At 37.8% G+C, this 22,004-nt stretch overlaps 3 protein-coding genes across 3 annotated transcripts in view; 1 reads left to right on the plus strand and 2 right to left on the minus strand.

Annotated features, from left to right (window-relative positions):
• The window catches only part of LOC136248756 (tyrosine aminotransferase-like), a 33,272-nt gene extending 14,918 nt beyond the window's left edge, over window positions 1-18,354 (minus strand). Inside the window, exon 1 of the mRNA XM_066040551.1 lies at window positions 18,156-18,354. Within this exon, the coding sequence (XP_065896623.1) occupies window positions 18,156-18,291 (136 nt within the window). The 5' untranslated portion in view covers window positions 18,292-18,354. The remainder of the gene's footprint in view (window positions 1-18,155) is intronic.
• LOC136257720 (uncharacterized) lies at window positions 2,708-6,437 on the plus strand. The gene is made up of 2 exons (XM_066051009.1): window positions 2,708-3,878; window positions 4,131-6,437. The coding sequence occupies exons 1-2, from the start codon at window positions 3,120-3,122 to the stop codon at window positions 4,416-4,418; spliced, it is 1,047 nt and encodes a 348-aa protein (XP_065907081.1). The 5' UTR covers window positions 2,708-3,119; the 3' UTR covers window positions 4,419-6,437.
• LOC136257710 (uncharacterized) lies at window positions 4,357-9,241 on the minus strand. The gene is made up of 8 exons (XM_066051004.1): window positions 6,528-9,241; window positions 6,419-6,466; window positions 6,177-6,368; window positions 5,612-6,126; window positions 5,327-5,557; window positions 5,039-5,267; window positions 4,935-4,988; window positions 4,357-4,876 (listed from the first exon to the last, which is right to left on the minus strand). The coding sequence occupies exons 1-8, from the start codon at window positions 7,558-7,560 to the stop codon at window positions 4,671-4,673; spliced, it is 2,508 nt and encodes an 835-aa protein (XP_065907076.1). The 5' UTR covers window positions 7,561-9,241; the 3' UTR covers window positions 4,357-4,670.
• Window positions 18,355-22,004: the final 3,650 nt, after the last annotated feature.

The raw sequence follows: 22,004 nt of genomic DNA on the forward strand, positions 1-22,004 counted from the left end.
GTAAGTGGTATATTGAAGAGAGGTAGCTACCGCTAGATTTGCATGTAGACACTGTGTAAAATTTTTAGGGACTGATGATGTTGAAATGATGCACGTGTATGAGCTACTGACCCATAATTGAATCTTTCATGGAAGCTATATAATACATCTAGTGGTGAGGCATTTCAAAGAAATAACAATAGGGAAATCAATATAATTTATTTCCAGTACCATAGCTAATGCAATAATCTTGGGACATGTCACACTCACATTCAAGCAGTTATGAGATGGAATCAAGTGTGTTAAAGAAAGTGTAACAGTCAATGTGCCTTACAAAAGTGTTGAAAAATGCAATCAAAAACAAAAAAAACATCAGTCCAGTAGCCCAGTCCAGTGGTCCATTCCAGTATTTGTACCTTCCCTTCATTAGTTGTAGTAAGCCTTGTTATACAAATTAAGCTATCATAATCTCATCATACCTCTTGTATTAAGGAAGTGCCCCCTGGCCTTGATTCAGGACCTGGTGTTTATTTAAGTCTGGCTTTAATATAGATAAATACGCATACAGTAGCTAAACTGTTACAAACAATACTGACATAAAACATACTTGTAATCATGTTGTTTACATGTAAAGTGGCCTTTGGCTCTCCTGCAGAATGATTGCAGGAGAGCCACAGCTACTATACACATAAACAACAAGATCCGTACAAAAACACCTTTGCTGTAAAAAAGGGCACATCCAAGAAATTACAAGTAACTGTACTGAACCTCAACTAAAAGATCTGACAACTGTTGTGGCCAAGAATGAATGTATAACATAAGTGTTACTGAGTATGATTAACAATTGACGAATTTTCACTAACTGATGTTCTGTAGTCATGTAGTCTTGCAACTTTCTTAATTAATATCTTTAATTCTAATTAACAAGTCATTTGGCCACCTTTTAAACAGTAATTGTGTAGGGAAAAAAGGTGGCCAAATGACTAGTCAATTAGGTATTAATTAAGAAAGCAGCAAGATCAAATGCAGAACATTAATCAGTGCACAATTTATCAATCCTCATGTAGCATTTGCTAGGTCTCAGCCTATTAGCTATTCTTTTGAAATTGTCTATTGTGCTTTTGAGCATTACTCTTATTATGCTAAATTATGCCAGTTTTCTCCATTATTCCCAAAATATGCTACTAGAAATTGTATCTAGACTGTTCTAGTAGGGCATTAATGCACCTATGAATGTTAGATATTTCAACATGCAGTGACTGTTATATTAGAGTATATCAATCTTTAGCCACTCTTTTCTTTACAAGGAGATGTAAATCTAGCGTTTTTGTGTTTATTATACTATTTCATTGTGGATAATGCTTTCAGTTTCTCTCATAATCAATGCACAAAAAACTTTTCTATTATGCTTGAATTGTGCTGGCCTACCTATTATTCCTCAAACAGCATAGTGATAGCATTTACATTGTTTCTTGGCCACACCAGATATCAAATCTTTTAGTTGCAGTTCAGTACATTTACTTGTGGTTTCTTGGATGTGCCCTTTTTACAGAGAAGATGTTTTGCATTGATATCACTATTTTGTAACAAAATTACTAGTTAACAGTAACTGGTAGGGAAATATAGGGTTGTAAATAAAGTAATAATGTTGTGCACAGTTAAGTGTGTCTATGCCATGGCCATTTGGTAGTTAAATATAGACTTTATATATAATGTGTGCCTATGTATGCATAGGTGTAACAATAAGGGGGCTATGGAGGCTGACCCTCTCTACTTAATTTTAGAGCCTCCACTTTTAAAGATCAAAATACTCTAATACAGTAGTCACTGAGGCAATCATGGAGTGAAACAAAATAATCGTTCAGATGCATATTTTGTTTGGTGATAGATACAGGGTATTTCAATGTATTTTGTTGCATTGTAATTATATTATAGTGTTTACATTAACTGACTGTTATTTGACTACTCTATTAGAATTTATTAATCTTTCTATCGAGTGTGGTGCACTAGTGAATTGTGGACCTTTTCAAAAGAGTGTCATTCATGTACACTCTACCCCCTACAACTATGCAGGCCTGTTAGAATAATGCAGAGTTCAGGCCTACATCAAATCTAATATGCCATAATAGCTAGAGTGCTATGCTAACATAATGGCAGCATATTAAGTGGATTATGGAGCTGAAAATGGATCAATACTGAGCAGTCAGTGGAAAATACAAATTGCAAATTAAATGCATTGGATATACATAGCTCCTTAGATTGATACTCTCTAATAGCACAGTCACTTTGTAGTGAAATACTCTAATAGAGCATTCACTGGTTAAAATGTTTCAAGAATATTATAAGAAAAATTAATATTCTTAACTTAAGAGCATAATGCAAGCATGTAGGGAACACTGAAAGAGCTTAATAGGAGAATATTCCTGAAAGTATTTTGGGCAAAATTTTGAGCATATTTGACTCAGGCCTAGCAAAATTTCTTATAGGGATGATGGTGAATTGCATAATACATTCCATTTTATGTTATGATAATTATTATAGCATAATCGACCAATAATATATAGTCAATGTACTGAATTCAGATGTTTATTCTGCATCTTTGTAAGGAGAACTCCAATGGTGTAGCTTAATCTAAAATGAATTTCCATTCTTTACAGTTCATGTGCACATTACAGCAGTGTTGATTATATGACCATAGATGATAGCAAGAGTTAATAATAGTAGAGAGGAGAGTGTCTAACGCTCTATAGGGCTGTATAAAATGATTGCGTGCAAGCGAAGGGCTTCTCAAGCGACGTGTTAACGCGTTAAATTATTACTTCGGGCCCGCGCGATTTCCATGCTAAAAAGAACGTATCGATAATGGTTCACGTGAGTGGTGAAGGTTACGTATGTGTTGTAAATATGGCGTCGGGTCGAAGATCTCGGTCGAAGTTACCGGGTAGTGCGAACCCTTGGGCAGTACAAGTGGCAAACGGAGCGGTCAGTCCCTAGTTGTGGAGAAAGAATCGTCGTCGTCGCAATCTGAAGCGGGGAAAGCAAAGCGTCGCAAAGTAACCGCCAAAATTATTCCCAAAAAGAAGCGCCAAGATCTCGTAAAGCTCCTGAAATCTACTGACTTAAACGCTTTGCGAATTGAAATGCATACCGCAGTGGAAGAGTTGTTTGGGGACAGCAAATTCCGGGAATTTATTAATGAATTGTTCGAGGAAGACGAACCCATTATGGAGATTGCAAGGCAGCATCGTGACAGTTTTGCTGCTTTGTATGGAGAATGCAAGCAACAAAAGAATTCTTCTATGCAATTTCAGCTGCAGTATCAGTATCACTGTAGTGCTTATCTTCTGGAGGAAAAATACACTCTAGCTGCCATCAAGTTAGATGAGTCAACTTGTGCCACATTGGTTGCTGCAAGGAAAACATGGTTGGAGTTCTGCAAGAATTGTAATTTCCCTGTGCCTGGAAGTAACCCTGTAATAATGGCAATATCGTCTAGAGCTTACAGCTATCTCCTTGATCAAGTATCCATTTATCAAGCGAGTTTGACTGATCAAACACATTCGGACACAGCTGAGAGCCTGCCAGTGGGTGAAGATGGTGATGACGTGTATTACCGCTTCGGTGGTGCGGCGATATGTGCTATGCTAAAAATCAGATACAAAGAGATGAAGAATTGTTTGAGGACAGACAGAAATGGAATATCAATTCAAATTTGCATGCTACAAGCCATGAATCTGAAGGACAAATCTTGCATTCCTGATTACTTGAAATACCGTGACAGAGGATATATGTATTTTCCTCATGGTAGTTTAATACCATTTTTCTGTGCTCTTGACACTGTCGTGAAAAAATCAGTCAATGAAGAAGGGTTTTGTAAACATGGAGATGGTTTGATACAGGTATAAATGAGAGTTTGGTACACACATTGTTAACTTGCATTGCTAGGTGCATGTTTATGTGGCATTTGACAACTCTTTATTCAGTGTTTTAGATATCGTACAGTGCAAAATTTTGGCTAATTTGCCCCCTCCGAAAACCTTGAATCCCTCGTGAAGGAACTTAATTCAACAGTTTCCCAACCTTCGCCAAAATTTCCCCCCACCAAAATTTTGCACCATACGGTAGATGGGTTACTAATGTATGTCTTCTAGGTTGCACATACTGAACTAAAGGCAGCTACAAATTTAAAGCAACAGTTTACAGAGTCACTAAAATTACTACTTCCTAATGTCACACTTGATGCAGAAAGCGAGGATGCTATCACTGTCATCTACGATGAACTCACCAGGAAGTTATGTAACACTAGGATACAAGAGTTTCTTTCTTCCACCAAACAAAATTTGGCTGCTAAAAAGGGACTGGCATCCACTGTTGACGTAAACTTACGAACAAAACTGTTGACAAATCACACACAGGTTTCAACTATAAGACAGCAATAATGTACATGTGTATTGTTGTATGTGTTGTAGTTTAAAAATAATGTGTTCTGTAATGATCATTCCCAATGTACGTACATTCATAAAGCTACGTATGTTACAATATATAACAATCACCCCTCTGTACATGAATTCTAGCAAAAAAAATGCCGTTGTCATGGATTAATTTCCATACTTCTTCTTTTTGAGGGGTAGCTCCAAATGTGTTAATGTCTGGTCACGATATCCAACTCCACTGTGGTGACCTGTTGCACATTATTGTACAAGATGTGCACATCTTGCTGTAACGTAATTGCAGGCATCTAATTTTCCTCTGGCATTGTATTTGTACTGGCTGAAAAGGCTTTCTACAGCAGAGCCTGATATCCTCAAAGGTGACACAAAATATCCCGGGTACTTGTCTAAAAAGTATTTGCAGAAGGCTTTGAATCCGTACATGTCTATCCGTAACAGGTCCCATGCTATACACAAAAATACATCTGTCAGGCACACGTACAAATGTATGTATATAGTGCTCACTTTGCCAGGAGAGGAAAGCCTTTTGCTCAGCAGAAATATGTGGAAAATTGGGATCTGAAAGGGAAATGATAAACATAGTCAAGTTTTCTACTAATGTGAACAACCTTCGGTTAATAGTGTGGATAGCCAAGATGTAAAATACTCATATCCCTTGTCAATGCTTTGTAATACAGGAGAGTCCAAAGAGGTGATTTTATCATGAGAAAGAAAACCAGCCTCAAAGAGCTGGTTGCATGCCTGCAGGTATTCCAGTGTCTCCGATGTACTATCTTTATCTGGTGGTGGTGGCTGCTGGTGAGTGTACTGGTACAATTCGCTCAGGACCTGCTCTTGCTGAAAATGGGAAGTATTTAAATAAATCAACTTGGACTTTCTCCTATACAGCACTGTACCTGCATAATCTTGGCTGGTGACACATTTAGCTTTGTCCAAGCATCCCTCACACAATGAACTTCTTTCAAGCGCGGTACCATCCTGGTTAGCTGCTGCTTGGCTCTGTTGACTTCACGCTTGTACATATCAATGATGAAGTCCCAGCCAAAAGTACAATATTGTGCCCCACGCTTAAATTGTTTTGTACCATCACTCTTTGATGAGAAGAGGGCATTAATCATATTTTTTAGCTACGCAAAAACAGTGTACAGTTTATAAGTGGTAATGAATGAGCCTGTACGTACCTGGTGAGTAGGGCATATCATCCAGTAAATCAGAGCAGGAGGGCAATATGGGTTGATCATCCAGGGTTCTACTTTGTATTTGTCCCCAGTTGCATCACTCAACACTGAGTATGCACCAGAACACCCATGGGTAGTCTTGATGGTGGTTAAATTTGCAGCACAGCCATCACAAACCAGTAAGCTTGTTTGAAGCCCATGCATCTGGAATAGCTTTACTGTTTCCAGCACACAAGCCAAAATATAGTTCCCATCTACCGTCTCCGAGCATGTAAAGTATGGCCCGACTATGTCATAGCTGCTGGTTAAATCCCTCCATAAAAACTGGAGGATGTAAGAAGTTTGTTTAGGGGTCTGTGGCTCTAGCAGCATCCTGTAAATGTCATTTAATGACGAAAGATCTTCTTGAGTCATAGCTAATCCTGACAGCTTCTGGTTGCGGGAGTTCCAAACCAATTGGCATGCGACCTTGACCTCATCGAATATCAGCACACCATCACCGTGTGGTGTGTGCTTACCTAGTATGAGTACAATTTATTAATTGTGCATTGATTGATGCTTGTGTTACCTTGTTTGCGACATTCCTCCTTAAATAAGACATATTGTGCAACCTGGTCAGCAATACACTGGCTGCTGGCACCTGGCTCGTGTAGAAAAGATCCAGTGTAAGACTGCAATGTAGACTTTGATGGCAGCTGTAGTACTCCAAAGCTTTTCAAAGCTTCGTATGCTGCAGGGCTTCTGGTGTACACAGCCAATGCTATACCAATTTTAACACTAAGGACTGGACAATAACAAAATACTTCTTACCAACTCTGATAGTAATCATATTCCATTGGTTGCTCCGCTTGCCAGTTTCTATAAATTAAAAAAATAAAAATAAAATAGCAAATATCATAATATTATGTTGATAACACACTATTTCTGGCTTGGTCTTCGCTGAACTGCTCCGACTGCTCCCTTCTGTCAGTTGCCCATATCTCCCTTATCTGGGCTCCAACTCCATGTGCATCTCCTTCAGCCAAAACCTTCTCCAATTCATCTTTGCTCATTTCTTCTATTCTGTTCACAACAGTACTCATTTCTTCGTGCTGTTCTTCAGACAACGTAACTTCAGTGGCCTGGTACTTTGATAGCTTACGCTTGTCACTATTCCGCTCCATTAAAACATTCTGCTTTCGCTTCAACTGGCTTGCAGGTGACATGTATGTTAATTTTGCCTTGGATGATGCTGCTTGCCGCTTTATTTTTCTAGAGGGACTTTCAGATGCGGTACGTTTTCTCTGCCAATCCAAGTTCAACTTCAACTTTCTGCAGGCAGGGCACAATACTTCCTTAGAAAATTTCTCTGATAGAGGTGCATTTGCTGGCAACGTGAAGCAAAGCTTACAGTTCACAGAGTCAACCCGTTTAAAGGGAGCAGTGCACTGCCGAACAGACTTCAAATGGTAACGGATTACTCTGTGATAGTGCTCTTTGTATTGATTAAAGTCAATTCCTGGACAGAACTTGTACAGGGATTGATCAGAAAACATCTCACACAAGTTGTACACATCTGTATCACTGTGTACCGTACCAGACAGAAATGGTAAGCCGAGTATGTTTACTGTGTAATCATTTCCAGTAAACACAATATGTATTCTTGATGTATGACCGAATGGAGGATGACAGTGGAGCTCACGTTGGGTTATAGTTAGTGTCTGAGCTTTATCACTTCCAGTATGTCCGAGAACAAATGCCAATTCTGGAAAACGACCTTCGCTAGCTCTACAAATTGTTTCCAATTGAAGCGCTCCACCGGGAATGGTCTGGGACATCGATGCTTGGGATTCTTCTGCTTGCACATCAGATTCCTTTGAGTTAGTAGTAGCGGTATCGTGAACAGGCGTCGAGGAGAAGCTTAACGGTGAGCGCCGTTCGAACACGCGACGCGGAGTTTCCTGATTTGCCATGCTTGAAACCGAATACCACTACCAGCAGCTGTCAAAGTATCGATTCGAAGTCGTGCGGCATCGTCGGTGTGAGACATAGAAAGTGTCGATTAACTCCATTTGACACATCTAGGGTATACGACAAAAGACGGAAATATGCGGAGGTGAAGCCTTTCGCTTGCACGAAATCATTTTATACAGCCCTATAGAGCGTTAGACACTCTCCTCTCTACTATTATTAACTCTTGATGATAGGATGAGAGAAACACCACTAGAATCACCATCACAGAACTACAACTTTAGTGTAACTTAGCCTAACAAATTGGCTGAGTAAATATCACTGTTAAAACTGAAGCAGTATCATCACAACAATACTTTAGAATCCGAGCTGATATGTTATCGGGGTCACATGATTTGGATGGGTCCAGAGTAGATGATAACTTTTTAACCCCATCAACTAAGATTGGGACATTAAGTGATGGTGTTACAGGAAGTCTAGAGCATTCGGGAATATTAGATAGATTTTGTTTGGTATGACAGATTGAAATTGATTGTTAAGGATCTCAGCCTGGTCTTCTGTATGGTACACAATTTTCTACTTTAAGATGTGCAATTCCACGAGTAAATAGTTTTGACATACCTCCAGAATTTCTTATAGTTCATGTCACCATTATTGGAAGAAAATCTTGTTTTGATACTTATTGTGAGATTCACAGATAATATTTGTTATAATTGTTCTTCAGGTTGCGCTAATCATCCTCAGTTTGTAAATGTTTGCCCTATTGTATATTTAACTAGATTCCAACATCCTTTCCACTTTAATACACCTGCTGCTAAAACTAATCATTATTATAACAGTTACTTTCTAAAAAAATTTCATGATTGCTTGGACAGAGTAGGGAAAAAGATATGCGAGCATAATAAAAGCATCATAGGCTGGAGTACTATACCAGCATATTTCTGGCTGGTATATTAGGTGGATATTTCAAACTATGGAGCATAATTCCATGAAAGTAGATTGATACTCCCTAATAGAGCAGTCAATGGAAAACTGCAACTGCAATAGAGCACTCAAATGCACTGTACAAAGCTCCTTAGATCGATACTCTCTAATAGCACAGTCACTTTATAGTGAAATACTCTAATAGAGCATTCACTGATCAAAATATTATAACGAACGTTGCTATTATAAACTTATGCTGAAAGAGCAGCATATTGGGTGAAAATTTAGGGAAATTCCTGAAAGCAGTTAGGGAAAACTTTTGAGCATATTTGACTCAGGCCTATTACTCTAGTTAAAAATTCCAATTTTTGTGTACTTGTTTATAAAATTATGACTGATGAACCAACGCAAATCGCATCAAAAGTAAGATATGGCGCCGCGCGTCTCAGCTATCGACTATCGTCTTCGTTGTCAACCATGTTAACCCTTAACTCGTTACGAATCAAAAACTGTTTTAAAAGTATCTCTGCAATCAAAGTAGCCAGTATGAAAATTGCAGACGATTTCTATTTTGAATGGAAGCTATCACGTGCTACTAATGCACCTATCAATGTTATCCCCCACCTACCCCCTCCCGGGCGTAGTGGGGGAAATGGTGGGGATTTGACTCTTTGAAAAATCAAATTCTCCACCCATGGGGGAACGACTAGTGGTCAAATCTCCATGTAGTATGGCTGTTAGGTACTTTAGGAAACAGGTCAATTCCTTTAGGCCACTGCAATGAGATAACTTGTTTCTCATCAGCTTCTCATAGAATAACAGATGCGGGCGGGCGGGTTATCTCATTATCTCATTATTGCACAAGCCATAGCATATTTGTACAAAACCAGTATAATAATCCTTTATTTTAGGCTATTGGCAGGATGCACACCAAGCACTGGTGCACACTGAGGGTATAATTCCAAGTGCACATAAACTTCAACTCCAGTAACAAAGCATTCAAGTCCTTTGCGAAAGTTCCACCAGTCTTGGAGTCATGTACCATGCAGCAGCAGACAGCAGCAGTGTTAGCACATGTAGGCTGGTCAGCCTTATTAGGGGGAGGGGCTGTGTAAGCTTGTGGCAGAAGTAGCAACACTAAAGCTATTATGTCTCTTAGATATGATGGCCCTGCACATAGGGCATGCAGGTCACGATACCAATGCTAGTGTATGGTCTAATGTACACTGTAGCACTCACTGTTGATGCCTTGGTGGTTGTTGATGCTCCAGAAAGCACTCTAATCAACACAGAAGTAAAAAACACTCATAAATGGTGTCTGTATCTCAATGGGATTGCAGTTTTTCATGGAAATAGTGCTTTTCTACGTGATAAACCCACTACCACAACACTCAAAAAAGCCATGCTGCCATCTCGTGCAATAATGAGTGCGCATGGGCAAAAGAAAATTTTGGTGCGGGCGGTTGATGAGAAACAAGTAATCTCATTGTAGTGGCCTTAGCTTGCAAATTAAAACAAACGCCTAAAATTTCGAGCGGTCAAATGCCCCACTAGTGGGGCAGAGTTTCAGATCAAATCAGGTCAAAATCCCCCACTAATCCCCTAGTAAGCCCGGAAGGGGGGTAGTGGGGCTTAACATTGATAGGTGCATAACAAATCTCTGTGAGCAAAGATGAACGGGACATAAGGCCAATGAAACTTGATTACCAGTTTCTCGCTCAGATTTTTGAAAATTTGATGCGGGCGGGTGGTTATTATTCATTATTCATTATTTTTCAAAAGGCACAACACACATCCCAAACATGAAGATTTCTGCCAAAAAAGTGAGTCTACATTGATTACTCCTGCATTAAATAGCTAAAATACGTTACTAATCCATATAACAAGTGATTTTTCCATTAGAGTATAGCTCATTGCTCCATTAGAGTAAAAGTGACTGCTCTATTAGAGTATTTCAATCTGAAATACCAATAATGAAATTCCATGCTGGTGTATCAAAAGCATGCGGGCGATGACGCGAAACTGCCAATCAAATTTCATTGGCCTAAAGGAGGACACTGGTAAGTCTGTGAAGAATGCATTGTACGTACTGTGGTATGCTAAAAGGCACGTGTTCGACTAAAGCGACGTAGAACAGTAAAAAATCAAGTCCGTACCCTTAGCCTTTATTGAGTTACACTTCCCAGGTAAAAAAAAAAAACTTGCAAGAATCTTGCATCAAATTCTTGCGCAAATCTTGCATCAAATTCTTGCAATTGTGCAAGTAAAGCACAATTCTTGCAATATTCTTGCCCAATCGTGCAAGATGTTTGTAAAAGTCCTTAAATTTCACCTTGCAAGATCTTGCACGGGCTTGTTAAATCTTGCTAGTTTTTTTTACCTGGGAATTGTATGAATGCATCAGTCCTTACTATCTCAATGGAACACTAATTGAACTCAATAGCTACATCACACAGCGACCTTGGTATCCTTTTTGACAACCAACATAAATTTCATGACCACACTACTCAAGTAACCACCAAAGCTAACCGAGTACTTGGATTAATTAAAAAATCTTTTGAATATCTTTACTCTATCATGCTAACACAAATTGTTCAGTAGCTATGTTATTTCGACTCATCTTAGAATATAATATAATAATGCTATTTGGGGACCTCATTACGCTCTTGATCAGAGAAAGATAGAGAAGGCTCAACGAAGAGCTACCCGTTTTCTCCCACAACTACAGGATAAATCCTATGCTGAGAGGTTGACGCTGATGATGATAATGTCATGAAAAGTATGATATAACTTATCATTACCATCACTCCAATGCAGACGTTTGAGAGGTGACCTAATTTTCCTTTATAAAATTCTTAATAAATAGTCTAGGGATCCGCTTATTATGCTGGCGCAATTAATAGGCAGAATATTATTTTGAGCCAAGCTACAAATTATGGATGGTCAAAATAAATATCACAGAAAAAGAACGATAAACTCTAATAGAACGGTCAGTAACTCCAAGAGAACAATCTATTCTATTAGAGTATATGGATATTTTCTGTTACATGCATTTTGAAGAGCAAGGATGTGCTTCAGCCACGTATTAATGTGCCAAATTTATTAACAAAATATAGCAACTGAGACATAAAGCTTGAGCATAATTTGAGCATAATAGGTAAAACTTTTGAGCAGCGCACCATAGCATAAGACTAGGCAAACAATTACTTGTTTCTCATCCACAGATTTCCATGTGGGCGGGAGTTTTTCATTATTCATTATTAAAGAAAATACTCCAAATCAAGCTGTCTGTTATTATAAAGGTTAGCTAAAGCCTTATAAGAACTAGTACTTACATTTTACCACTGTTTCTGAGGTGAAAGTAACATTTGCTGAGCTGTAAAACGAGAAACAATTAATCAAGTTTGCCTGGCCTAATAGGTAAAAATTTGAGCATAATAGGCGGGTCCCTAACTACTTTAATTAACACAGATTTTGCTACTTTCTGAACTACTACCACCAGGGGGAATCACTTCAAGTTGTTTAAGGAACGGTCAAGATTGTTGTGTAGATCAAATTACTTTATTAATAGGATCACCAATGATTGGAATAGCTTACCTACTAAGTTGTAAATAGAACCTCAATTAATACTTTTAAATCGTTGTTAGTAGTGTTGTTTTAGTTTAAACTAAACTAAACCTAAAAGTAATTTTAGTAAGGCAAATATGTATTAGTTAACTAAAATTAAACTATAACTAAAAGCAAATCCACATTATAACTAAAACTAAATCTATAACTAAAAAACAGCAGAATAATTTACTAAATCTAAAACTAAAAAGAGTTAAGAAAGATAACTAAAACTATAACTAAAACCAAAAGATTTTCTTATGCACAACTACAACTATAACTAAAACTAAAAGGTTTTCATGTTTTTAACTAAAACTAAAACAACAAGGACAATATAACCACAACTAAATCTATAACTCGAATTAAGAAGGATTATTATAACTAAAACTAAAATTATTGAAGAAACTAGCAGTTATTAGCTATGACTATAATAAAACTAAAACGCTTTACTAAAACAACACTATGTTGCTCAGCCCACTGCACATATAAGTTCACATATGTTCTACAGGTGGAACAATATACACAATGAAACATGTAGCATCCAAACATCAATATATGTGACCCAATTTTGGAAAACCATCCTTTTTGGCACATTGGTCAATTTTCTCTTTTGTAGCTAAAATGAAGCACTGGGTGTTTATCTATCTTGTGTCAAAATTTCAGCTTGATATCTTGAAGCATTCCAGAGATATGGTCAATTTACTGTCTAATACATTACAAAGTAACTTCTCATATTAATACATTGAGTTCTGTGAGTGATTAAGTGTGACAAATTGTAACAAATCACTTTGTTTACAAATAATTCCATTCCTACTATTTAAAAGTATTATAAAGTGACTTCTGATAGTTAAATCAAGTGTTCCTGGTCCTTTTCTTCAAATAAATGCCATGTATCATTGTCTAAGACTTAGATTTAACCATTCTAGCACCTGAACAAATCACCCCATTTGTAAATTAATTGGTGTCCCACGCATGGTGAAATCACTACATGGTCTGATAAAATCATCCATATCTCCTAGTAGAAAGAAGCTATGGGTGTGAAATTTCTCATCAAGAAGGTTTAATAGTTGCTTTATCCAAATGTGCAAAAAACTAATTAAAAATATTGCTGAAATTTTCAGTTGCATTTTTCTGTAAATTGTGCATTTCCCCAAAAGGATGGTTTTCCAAAATTGAGTCAAATATGCTATAGTTTTTGACCTGATGGTGGTTTAGTTAGCTATAACTAAAACTAAAAAGTACTTTAGTAAGACAAATATGTATTAGTTAACTAAAACTACAACTAAAAGCAAATCCGTGTTATAACGAAAACTAAATCTATAACTACAATACAACAGACTATTTTACTAAAACTAAATCTAAAACTAAAAAGAATTGGAAAAGATTACTAAAACTATAACCAAAACCAAAAGATTTTCTTTTGTACAACTAAAACTATAACTAAAATGTTTTTAGAAATGTTATTAAAACTATAACTATAACTAAAAGATTTTCACATTTTAAACTAAAACTATAACTAAAACTAAAATAACACAGAGAATGTAACCATAACTAAATCAATAACTAAAAGGAATTAAGAAAAATTACTAACTAAAACTTTGACAAAACTGACTATAAAACTGAAAGTCCTTACTGAAACAACAGTAGTTGTTAGACAGTTACTTACTAGATTCAAGATTTATTTTTGCATAATACATTTCATTGATCGGGTATACCGTAGGCGGGGAAAGTTACGCGTGGGAAAAGTTTCGCGAATTTCGGAATTGCAGTAGCTATCGCGAAACTTTTATGCCGGTTAATTTCTAAATAATAGTTAGACGTCAAGAACCAGGGTTCTACGGGATTTAGAAAACTCGAAGGCCCTGGGCTGTAGCGCCTGAGCGCAGCGAGGGCGCTACTAAGGGCCTGAGGGTTTTCTAAATCCCGTAGAACCCAGTGGTTCTTGACGTCTAACTTATTTAGACTACAACTCGTTATTGTACCTTGAGTTGACAGCTGCTTGTAAATAGGAAATGTATGGCTAATTACTAGAAACAAGCCCTCTACACCTCCCGACATGGCGGGACCTCGCGTGGCTGTTGCTACCCGTTTAAACGCCCATGCGTTGCCAATGTTACAGGCGCGTGCTATGTATCGAAGTACTGGACTCAGCGAGTGGACTACAACTCATTGTTGCTGTTGTTGTGCCTCGACAGCTGCTTGTAAGCAAGTAATGTAGTGTTGATTAGTACAAACAAGCCCATTACACCTCCCTCCAATTCAGTACGGCTGTTACTAGCCATTTAAATGCCCATGCGTTGCCAATGTTACAGGCGCGTAATTATCGTGTTTCGTATCGCCTCAGAGCGTGGTCTCTATTGGACATGACCGTGGCTCTACGAGATTTAGAGACCACGTTTTCAGCCAATCAAATTTCAGTATCAAACTTGTTGTAGTCTAAATGCTTGTATTTGTACAGTAATAAATTAGTATGTAAAATCAGCATCGCGAAACTTTTACGCCGGTATACAAAGTAAAGTGTAATTCGCGAAACTTTTCCCACGCGTAACTTTCCCCGCCTACGGTACTGGCTATGCCTTTACCCGTATTAATCATAATTAGTGAAGCGGATAGGTTCCCGGGTAATGGAACAGTCTGGTGATAATAGGGCCACTAAATTTTTGATTCAGAAGGTTGCTATTGATGTGCAACGTGGCAATGCTGCTTCTGTAATGGCAACAATTCCTTCATCACAGGATTGGGCAGAGTTTGTCTCTCTGCCTACTGTTTGAGCATTTATTATTGATTTATATTATTTTCTTTTATATTAAAAAATCATAATCATAATTATTCAGTCACTAGAAAAATCCATTCAAGAACGTTAATAATAAATTGCATAGCAACTTGTTGAAAACGCTTCGGTTCAATGTGAAGGCTTGTTTGTGTTTAGTATTATTATTATTATTATTGGTTAAATAAAACACATTAAAGCATACACACAATGAAACAACAGTAAATATGACAATTAAACAAAAAGGAATATATCTGTCACAACCGTCAATAAGATGTCTCATCAATAGCCGCTCCATCTGCCAAAGTGTTAATAATAAATACTTTAGGTTTAAGTAATAGTTAGACTTCAGACCACAGGGGTCTAAGTAATTTAGTAACCGATGGCCCTGTGTCGTGGCGCCTGAGCGAAGCGAAGGCGCTACTACAGGGCCTGAGGGTTACTAAATTACTTAGACCCCTGTGGTCTGAAGTCTAAGTTATTTAGACCCTTTATGTAGTTGTTGTACCTTAACATTGTTGACAGCTGCTTGTAACAGAGAAATGTAGCGTTCATTAGTAGAAACAAGCCATTACTCCACCCGTAACAACAGTTACGGGTTTAAAATTAATTTTCAGGTGGCGATGCGTTGCCAACGCTACCAGCCCTGGTGCGCGTAATAAACATGAAAAGGGTCTAAGTAAACATGAAAGGGTCTAAGTAAACACGAAAAGGGTCTAAGTAACTTAGACACCTCCAAAATTCACCACAAAAAGGGTCTAAGGAAGAAAATCCATCCCTCCTGGAGGAAGACTGAGTGTGACCCCGACTAGACATTGGGTGACCTGTAGTTCGAATCCTGGGGTTGGAGGGATTTTTTTCCTTACTTTGGCCCCTTTTCTGTTACACCTTTCCAGCTATAAGTCATTAAGTCTAAGTCCTTGAAATTAGGTTAGGTAATCCTAAGGCTGCAGCACATGTTGCTGTAGACCTTCAGTGGTGGTCACTGTAAAGTGTTAATAATAAACAAATAAAACAAACTTAGTGATCTCCATTTCGTTCGTGATCCACGTACACACAATAAGGCTGCTCGAATAATTGCAAATGATAATCGTGCCCTCACATATCCCATTACAACACTATAATTCTTTTCCCATTTAACTGATAGAGAGTCTGCAAGCCTGCGCAAAAATAATCAGCCTATGAGCCAAATAAACCATCTACAGAAAAGCACAGAGGCGTGAAACTGGCACGACGCGCCAGACAAGCAGCACCATACTTCCTCCTTTTTTCAACTTCAGCAGTACGAAGGACAGCCTGAGGTGAACGAGATTGATATGAAGGAGCATCTGTGTCAACAACCCGAACATCAAACAAAGCATCAACTTGAGACTGCCAAACACCACGAATTCTTACATCAGCAATCAGGGTCTCAGAAGATGGATCATCCATCTTTTCTTCCAAACCACAGGCTCCTTTTGAACCTGTCCCCAAGCCAATGAAGCTAGATCACAAATTGCATCACACACCTCATTATGTCTCTGACAAACCAAGCCACCTACACGACAATCTAAGGCATGTTCCACACTAATAAGAGAGCCACAACCATCACAAACTGGTGGTAAATTTAACAACGGCTTTCTATAACGCAAAGCAAGTGCATCCCTAAATTCCTGTGCAGACAAATCAAAATGATGACTTCGTAAAGGAAGAACTGACAACCAAGAAGAGGCACATTCTCTAGCCCTCAAGATAGCACGCTGTTGTGCTGCAGCAAAGTTCCCAATCAGACTGTTAAAAACTCCAGAAAAATAGTCTGACTTTAATTTACCAAACATAGACTTTGAGAACTGAACTGAATCAAAATAAGCCCCTAATTCAAAAGTGACAGCACCCAGTATAGACTCACGAAGAAGAGCGAATGAACTTACGGATGACTCGAAATAATGATTGGAAGCAGCTACCGGATTAGAAAGACCAAGTCCACCCATATGGACCAGCAGAGTAAATAACTGCCTTTCAGCAACAGATACTTCAACTCCAAATAACGCTGGTAAAAAACAGGAAAAGAGACAGTGTTCAAGCTCAGCCAAAATAGATTTAAGATTTTAGATTAGGTACTGGGCAGTCAGCTCAGCTGGTTTGCCTAGGGGGTGAAAACCCCAAATGGTACAATCAAATACATACATACATACATACATGCAATTTGATAATTAATTACAGTAGTGAAGGTTAAGTGCGTAAATAAATTCATCCAAATTTCTTGATTCTATTATATTAATTGGCAACTCATTCCAGTCTTTAATAGTTCTAGGATAATAACTATATTTATAGGTGTTGAGGGTTGCTTGTGGCAGAATGAAAAGATTGGGGTGATGTTGCCTGGTACAAAATTGAGTTCTTTGATAATGTGAGGGGATGGAGATCGGTAGTGTATTATTAATTATTTTATAGAATAGTGTTAATCTTGATGACTGACGGCATTGTTGTAATGTAGGTATACTAAGAGAAGACAATAATGACGTAACACTATTTCTGGAGTAATCTGATAAAATCCATCTAGCAGCTCTTCTTTGCACCTTTTCTAACTTACAAATGTCAGTGTTATAATACGGATCCCAAACTGGGGCGGCATATTCCATAATTGGTCGAACCAATGTTAAATACGCTGTTCTTTTAGTATCAGATGGGCAGTTGTTTAGGTTTCGTTAGGACTACAGTTAGGAATTACTCTCATAAGAAACATCCATTCAGATTGTAGAGATCGTGTCAAAGCGATAAAAGAAGCCTGAGGTTTATTAATGTTATTATTATTATTATTAATGTTTACAGTGTATGATACAAACACGGGGTTGGATTATTTAAAATACACTTTAGGTCTACTAGCATTGCTAGTAGCTTGTAAAAAACGATATATACAACTGGAATTTGAACTTACATTCTACGTGATCATGGAGTTCTCGTGCGTGGTCGTAACATACAAGCGTGACCGTCGAATTCACAGTGCACAAACATGCTTGGCATGACGTGAAAAACGCCACATGTGTGAAGTTGTACTGCATGTATTATGAATTATATATTCACTGACCTACAAGGTTTTAAGAGAATTCTGAAATTAGTTCTTCTTGCAGCTATGGTGGAATTCATAATTATGATGATTAATGATGTTCTGATCCTAATGTATATTTAAGTTAATGGTTTGGTGCAATTAGCGGTTGCTGTGTTTTCGCTATTAAGATTCTACACATGAAAAGTTGGACTCATCTTTAGCTAGTAACGTAGTAATTTAAATATCTACAGAAATAATGTATACCGTACCAAGAGATAAATTAATCAACTCCTTTTCTGGATTTTCTTCTAACTTTCTCCCATCAACGATATCTCTAATAGGATTCACAATACGTTTTGCTTCTTGCGATCCATCTATTTTCCAGTTGCTTTGAATCGTGGCCATGTTTAATGTAACATAATATGTCAGATGTTATTTTTTAAAGCAAGGTAGCTAAGACTGAACACTTTTAGCGCATTTCTATGCAATAGTAGTCATAATTTAATTATCGTGCACGTAATACTAATTTAGGAAAACCGTTGATCTACGCACATCAATAGATTGTGATAAATGATTGGTCAAATTAAGTATTTTAATTTACTCCTGCTAGCTTAGGCATTATGCAGTCGCATGTGACCAAGGAGTTGTAATTGTTTGGCTGTTGATATTTAGCCGGTCATTGCAATTAAAAAAAAAAAATAGAAAAATCGTGACACAAAAAGGTTCAAGAAACGAAGAAAAAGGAGTGACGTGACCTAGACTCGAACCCACACTTTCAGGTTTAGAGTGCCAACGCTTTACCACTGTACCACCGGTGTTTGCTGGCTACTCCTTTTGTTTTTGTACTATTTAATGTTACAAATATAAAATACTATATAGTCTAACTATACCAGTGAAGAAGAAACCAAAGCTGAACCCGACCCTAACCCTAACCCTAACGCTAACCTGACGTTTGCCTGTTAAACGTAATGATGACTTTCACTGCCTGTATGAAGGTAAGTTTTTGGGTGAGTTCGAGGCGAGCTAGGGTTGGCCCAGCTTCGCCGGGACGTTCGCTTCGCTCGCTCCAACCCTAGATCGCCTGGAACTCACCCAAAACTTACCTTCATACAACTAGTGTGTTTGATAATAGAGTTATAGGTGACACTTCCCAACAAACGACCGGCTAAATAAATATTTTAACCGTGACCGGTGACCGGCTAAATATCCACTTCGTAATTGTTTTGTTTTTATCACTACATCAATATTGATGATTTCAAAAAAGATGTTTTAGCTAGCTAAACATGTCAATCCAGAACAACTTTGAAAGACAAAGCTACGAGCTTGAAAATCCAACAACAATCATTACAAATTTTTAAGTACCAACTGAAATTATTATTACTTTCCCCTACCAATCAGTAATCCCATAATCAATCATATTGTAAAACATTTTGTATGCATGTTTCATATGTGCGTTAATCCTCAAACTGAGGCTGCACATTTTTGGAAAATAAATAAAATTTCAACGTAAATTCGGCCAATCATAGTTGTTTCACTATAACCCATAGCAAGTTTATGTGACTGGATTTGCTAAAATGTACCTTTTGCAAACAAAATTTTACCGCTTTTGAAAATGTGAAGTTTCATAATTATTATTATTTCATATAATTGCTTAAAATGTTTCATAAGTTCAGATAAAGTATCTGACTACATTATGAAACTCAAAGTAGATTAATCAGTATAATGAATGAAGTATTACATCACTTTGTTAGCTGGCATGTAAAATGTGTGAAAAGGTAACTTTAGTTTGCGCAAATCCGGTCACATATAACCACCACAGTATCTGTAACACAAGTGCATCAGCATGGGTAGTGTCAGGCGGGAAATTGGTATATGAGCAGAAAATGGCCAAATCATATATTTTATTTGTATTTATTATTACTGCGCTGGCAGCTCTGCTGATGTGCCCAGGAAAAAAGAATTTACAAAGATTTACAATTATTAGCTAGCTACATTTTTTTCCCGGGCTGGATGTACTGCCCTTGCCTACCACCCCAGCACCTAGGAGCAAGTGTGCTGGACAACTGAAAGGGGACAACTAAAAGTCCCTAGGGCCAGCAATATGGCCCAATTTCGGGGGAAGCATGGTTGGAACGATGAAGGATGGATCGTGTTCCCCGGATGCACATTGTAGCAGAACGAAGCAATGAAAATGACAATGTGCAGCGAATCTATAAGATGTTGAGCTGTGGCGAGAAAGCACGTCGGCCAGACGACGATAGAATGTTAGTGCTTCTCCTCCCATTCCGCCTGTTGTGGAAAGTACTAAAGGTAGGGTCCGCAAAGTGAAAAATGAAGTTGCAAGAAACAAATCCCCGACTATCGTAGTATGTTACCCTTAGTGCCCCATCACTAATACCACCCTTGGTTTGGAACTGAGTTCCCTTGTTGGAGAAATACGCGGATTTTAATATCTCACGTGATTGATCTTTATTTCGTGCGCTCCAAAGAAGACGTCCAGAGCTCCCAGATTCTGAGTGTGATATCAAGTATTGTTGGCCTACCAAACCATGCATAGAAGTGAGTAAAACTTTGCCTGTATTTTCCATGGAGGCTGATATTCTGCGGAAGGATGGATCGAGAAAATTTTTCGTTCGAGGTACTCTACTAGCCAAGAGAAGAGAAGCCAATCCTATCACATAAGATAGTAATGAAGTTGGATGTATAAGTATTCTACACACCAAATTTGAAAGAGCTGCGACCTTTCTAACCATCTGGCTGGCAGAGATGAAATTTTCAGTGCAATGATCTTCAATGATTTTGGTGGGTTGCCTCCTTCCTACTGTTACAAACTGTCTTCCTAGGAGCTTTAACTCACAGGGTAAGATCCAGAAGAACATCTGAGGTTTCTAAGAAGTGGTCAAATCCTTGACTTTTAAAGTTAAAAGGTCATTGGAAGCTACTACTCTAATAGAACATTCAGTATTCTATTATAGAACAACCATGTAGTCACTACATTTACCATCTGCTTTTGATTGAACAGCTGTATAGATTGCTTGGCAAATGTGCATTTTATGGATGTTTAAATCTTGATATTTTAACCTTGCAATGATGCAAGCAATACAGAGTCCAGGATGCTGGGGAGTCTAATAGTATTTGAAATCCATTCATTTGTAATTATTTTGTATGAGCTGGAGCACTTTATTGCAGGACCAGCTCATTAACTTCACATTAATATTACATACCTGGTTTTCTATACGAAAATTAACAACAATAATAATGTATCTTGTGCAACTGCCTAAACAAATAACAACTCAGTAATGGAGGTATAGCCATAATACCCTAATGCTGCTGTGTATATGGCCTATGAGTTTGTGAAATTATTGATTCATGACTAAGATAGAGGTAAAGCTTCACAGTTTTATCTGTCAATGTGTTCTATTAGTAGAGCTGGGCGATATACCGGTATTGTTAGTAATCTGTGATACCAGTTTTGATACCGCCTGTTTTTTTTAATACCACCACACCGTCTGGGCACTATGACCTCCCTTGGGCTTGTTTCATCCCATATTTAGAAGGTAACCAGACATGTGACAATGTTTGTAGGCAGGTGCTGATGTAGTCAGCCCAAACTATGTAAGCAAGTTTGTTAGTGGTAGTTGGTACCTGAGGCTTGTTGAGCTACCATGGGTATTTGGTGCTTTTATTGAGGTAAATGGCAGTTACTTTAATACCAATGGCTTTTACATCAATACCGTGATATTTAGTAATATCGTGATACTTTTTATGGAAGGTATATCATTTGCTATTTTTTCAATACCTCCCAGCACTATCTATTAGAGTAGTTTGTTATTTGATAAGTGTGGTAGACCAATAGATTACACACGTTTTTGCAGTGTCATTTTATCATGTTTTGCACAGATAGTGAAAATAGGGCAGGGAACCACAGGCCATGTATGGTCCCCCAGTTTTGGTGGTCAATTCTTGTAGCAAAAGATCAACGTGCTCTTAATCATTCTAATAGAGCAATCACAAACTGCTTAATTTTTAAAGTGACACCCAAAGTACTGTCTCAGAGCCCTGGGGCATGTATCCAGATGGAATCTGTGTCTGTATGGGTTAATTAAAGAACTTTTTAT

Source organism: Dysidea avara, chromosome 1 (genome assembly GCF_963678975.1).
Source record: "Dysidea avara chromosome 1, odDysAvar1.4, whole genome shotgun sequence".
In the NCBI taxonomy this organism is placed as follows: domain Eukaryota; kingdom Metazoa; phylum Porifera; class Demospongiae; order Dictyoceratida; family Dysideidae; genus Dysidea; species Dysidea avara.

Coding starts and splice junctions, on each gene's coding strand:
- LOC136257720 (XM_066051009.1), top strand. CDS start 3,120: ATGCATACCGCAGTGGAAGAGTTGTTTGGGGACAGCAAATTCCGGGAA. Junction 3,879..4,130: donor ATGGAGATGGTTTGATACAG/GTATAAATGAGA, acceptor TATGTCTTCTAG/GTTGCACATACTGAACTAAA.
- LOC136257710 (XM_066051004.1), bottom strand. CDS start 7,560: ATGGCAAATCAGGAAACTCCGCGTCGCGTGTTCGAACGGCGCTCACCG. Junction 6,467..6,527: donor CGAAGACCAAGCCAGAAATA/GTGTGTTATCAA, acceptor TTTAATTTATAG/AAACTGGCAAGCGGAGCAAC. Junction 6,127..6,176: donor GGAGGAATGTCGCAAACAAG/GTAACACAAGCA, acceptor TACTCATACTAG/GTAAGCACACACCACACGGT.